Source organism: Limulus polyphemus, unplaced genomic scaffold, assembly GCF_000517525.1.
Source record: "Limulus polyphemus unplaced genomic scaffold, Limulus_polyphemus-2.1.2 Scaffold3062, whole genome shotgun sequence".
NCBI lineage: Eukaryota > Metazoa > Arthropoda > Merostomata > Xiphosura > Limulidae > Limulus > Limulus polyphemus.
In genome coordinates this window covers 48,851-52,699 of record NW_013668672.1, presented here as the reverse complement: position 1 = coordinate 52,699, position 3,849 = coordinate 48,851, and the positions used below count along the sequence as shown (strand labels likewise).

The 3,849-nt window shown below is 31.6% G+C and overlaps 1 protein-coding gene across 1 annotated transcript in view; it reads left to right on the top strand.

Annotated features, from left to right (window-relative positions):
• Positions 1–3,849, top strand: part of LOC106468579 — a 17,087-nt gene that overhangs the window by 6,638 nt on the left and 6,600 nt on the right. The window contains exons 5-7 of the mRNA XM_013929014.2: positions 1,003–1,107; positions 1,482–1,645; positions 2,646–2,677. Of these exons, the coding sequence (XP_013784468.2) occupies positions 1,003–1,107; positions 1,482–1,645; positions 2,646–2,677 (301 nt within the window). The remainder of the gene's footprint in view (positions 1–1,002; positions 1,108–1,481; positions 1,646–2,645; positions 2,678–3,849) is intronic.

Below are 3,849 nucleotides of genomic sequence, written 5' to 3'. Positions count from 1 at the left end.
AGGATTTTCTCTAGCATACGTCGTTATAAAGCAGCTTGTAACTTTTGTTTTACTGCTTGAAATATCAGGCGTGGTCAATTATAGTATTCTTCTGCATTGTAGATTTTAATTGTTCTGTTAGAATACTGAAGTGAGATTTGTGGAGTATGAACACTTCCAAGTCAGTGGATATTTGTTTGTTTTGTCCAAGAGTCGTTAACGAACTGTCTTCCTTCAGGTCTATCAGTTAAATATTAGGTATAATTATGTGCAATTAATCATTGCAGATTTGTATAAAATTCTAATTTTTTTCTGATAGAATAATGGGATTAGACTGTCACTCTTTTAACACACCTGTGTTCTCAAAGTGTTAAATTTTTTTGGGGGAATAGGTTGCAAACCATGAATCTTTGGTTTCACAAGCCAGGCACACTAACCACTAGGCCGTGCCTGGTCTGTGACATGAGGAGTCAATATTCATTGTGTATTTAGTAAAGACTCAACTGGATATAGAACTTTTATTGCCCAGTTATCTATATCTGTAATACAATAGCTAAATAGATCATTTTCTAGAGGTTAAAAGCAAAATTTACTCTGTAATGCTCATTCGAGTTTTTAAGTTTTGACACTTATTGGTATCAGTAATACTATTTTTTTTTATTTATAATTTCATGTTTTATTTTGTAGACATTCAATTAATGCATTTGTAAAAACTTCCTATAGAATTTTGGAATTTATTTCTGAAAATTTCAAATTAAAGGTGTATCTGTGTGGGTGTGTGTACACAATTTACCTGTTTTGTGTCGCATAGGGATAAAAGTTAAGTCCATATTATACCATAAAAATAACTAAAATGCAAAACAATTTTTTGCAGAAATGAACTTACATTTGTGTAATAAATATGTTAAAAGAAAAAAAATTGAGATGAATTAGAGTAATCAGATTCATATTTAGCTGTTCTAAGTATATCAACAAAGTTAATCATTTAAATTAAATTATTTTATTTCTCTGTGAATTCACCAGATGGCATCAGACTTGGAGAAACTCCAAAAAGTGGCAGAGACTACTTCAAATTATGCTACGTATAGGGATACGATCGTCCGTAAAGCTTTGCTTTCAACCAAACAGGAAAGTATATTAGAGCATCTTTTTTTTTATTTTACTTATTTAAGTTATTTTTATCTTTATCATTATAAAATATTCACCAACATTTATATTATAAGAAACGTATTTTTCATTACTTAAATATATTTGTAGGGCTTTGAATTAATTTTGTCATTAGTCACCTGAAAAGTTATCTCAATTTCAAACAAAGTTTATGGTTAATGCTACAAAAGTACATCATTATTAATGGTCTAGAATTTAATTTGTGTACATAAAATATTTTAGTTAAATAGTTTTAACGTTTAGACATTAGTGGTGACTGAAATGTTGATTCTGTATGATTTACAAACTGCCTAGTCCTTGTAATATTTTAAATTTATTAAGATAAAAATTTATAGGAGGATTGCAGGAAACGGCTTTTGAAAGAATTGACATCCACTCCCTTACAAACTGAAAGAATACATCCAGGGTTCTCTCTATCACGCTCTTCTTCCATATCTGACTGCAGTAGTGGCATCAGTGGCTCAGATGGTGATCAGTTAGCACCTTGTCTTGGTGAGCAGTAGTGCTGGAATTACTTAATTTCATATTCTATGCCACAACATGTTTATGTGCTACCAGTATAAATGGTATCAAGTCTAAATTTAACCAACTATGTAATTAGAACAGCTTGTTTGAAAAGGTACTGTAGTTGAGCATGGATATATATATATGAATGACAGTTTTAGTTTACTTAATATCCAGTTTAACAGCATAGTCTCCAAAGTAAGACAAATTACAACGGCGATTAATTGTGTAGTTTTTGTTTGTTTTTTCTGGGAAAGTATGGTTGTTAGGCTTTTATTACTCATGAAGAACCAACAAAGTTTCATGTGAATTTAAAATATACTTTGAATTAGTTATTAAGACTTTGCCACTTAATTTCTATAACAGGGTTGACATTATACAGCCCAAATGACTTTTATGTCAGATCTTTAGAAAGCAAGAAAAATATCAAAATATCATACAGAACTTAATGTTTTGTTTATTCTGTAATACCTGTTGCATATCTTGGTTAAGATGTTCCAGTTCTTTCACCAAAGATTTGTGAAACTTTCCCAAACTATTAAACTGTCTATGTGTCATCTTCTCTCTCTCTGTTAGGACAGAAAATGTGTGATAATTCAATACCATATTTCATAGAATATTTTTTATTTTCACTACTTTAATTTAAGTTTGTTTGATTTGGTTTGAATTTCACGCAAAGCTACACGTGGGCTATCCGAGCTAGCTGTACTTAATTTAGCAGTGTAAGATTAGAGGGAAGGCAGCTAGTCATCACCACCCACAGCCACTTCTTGGGCTACTCTTTTACCAACGAATAGTGGGATTAACCGTCACACTATAATGCTCCCACAGCTGAAAAGAATAGCATGTTTGGTGGAATGAGGATTCAAACCTGCAACACTCAGATTGCGAGTCGAGCACCTTAACCACCTGGCCATGCCAGGCCTTTAATTTGAGAATGAACATAAAACACTAAGACATAAAGAATTTAACACCTTGAAATAATTGTTTCAAAGTCAACAGAAAGATCCACCAGGGACTTCTTCAGGTAATCTTTACTTTAGTAAGAATTTTAAATTATTTTGTTAATTGTAAAATTATAGATAATGCTTCTTAACCAGCTGGTTCTAATATCGACAGTCACCCCACTAGTAAATGTGAGGATTCGTAAGTGGATAGAGCTTTTTTTTTATTACGTAGAAGTGCATGGAATGCTATCTATACTCCTCTGTATCGTCAGTTGTTCCTGGTTGAGATTGAACTACTAGAAAAGAAGTAATTCAACTCACTCGGGTGTCCAACATCAGCACAATCAAAGCCCCAATTGGAAATCAACCATCTAGAGCTTTGGACATCAGAAAATCTTTACATTTTCTGGGCCATCTTCATATCATTGAACAATGATACTGAGAGAGTTTTTGTATCCTATTTGATCCTCTAAATGTCCCTGTTTTTGCAAATTAACAAAATAAAGTTTTAATGATCCCTTAACTCTTTCACCACGGGCTTGATCCCTGGGATAGACTTCGTAACCGTTTTGTGCTTGTTATAGTTTTCATGCTATAACTTTTAAGTTAATAAGCATATGTTAACGAAATTTGGCAGTGTATCAGTAAACATTGCAATGCTTTCATACTCAAAATATCAAATTTTTATTATTAAGTCTTAAGGTTTGTTAAGCAATGTTTTATCTCTTGCCCTTTTTTTTTCTTTTCATACGTTGCTTATCTAACATGCAAAGCAGTTTTCATTTTAAGATTAAAAATACTTTTATGCATCAGAAAATTTTCAAATTTCATATGTAATATCTTTATAATGTCCAGATAGTTATCTGATGTTTTTTAAGAAAAAACTTTATATTTTATCTGTTATTTTCACCAATGAATCTCTGTACGGGTTCAGTAGATTTCAGCAATCTTGTAACCACCATAATTATATATGTTATGCCTCTTTTGTTTTATAATGACAACAAATTAGAACATGAAAACATAAATGTTTAGACCAAATAACTTAAATCGCATAACATTATACGTTTATATATACACCTGGAAAAAAGTTAAGCACCCCCAAATATTTTTCAGGATTGCTTATTGAAAATAAGGTTTAATGTTCATGATGTTGAGCAATGTTCATAATTTCAAACATAATTAAAAGGATGTGAGCGTTCAGGTGTGACATTTAAATCAGGCGTCGTTTTTTTCCCCACGTGCAACTTGCTCC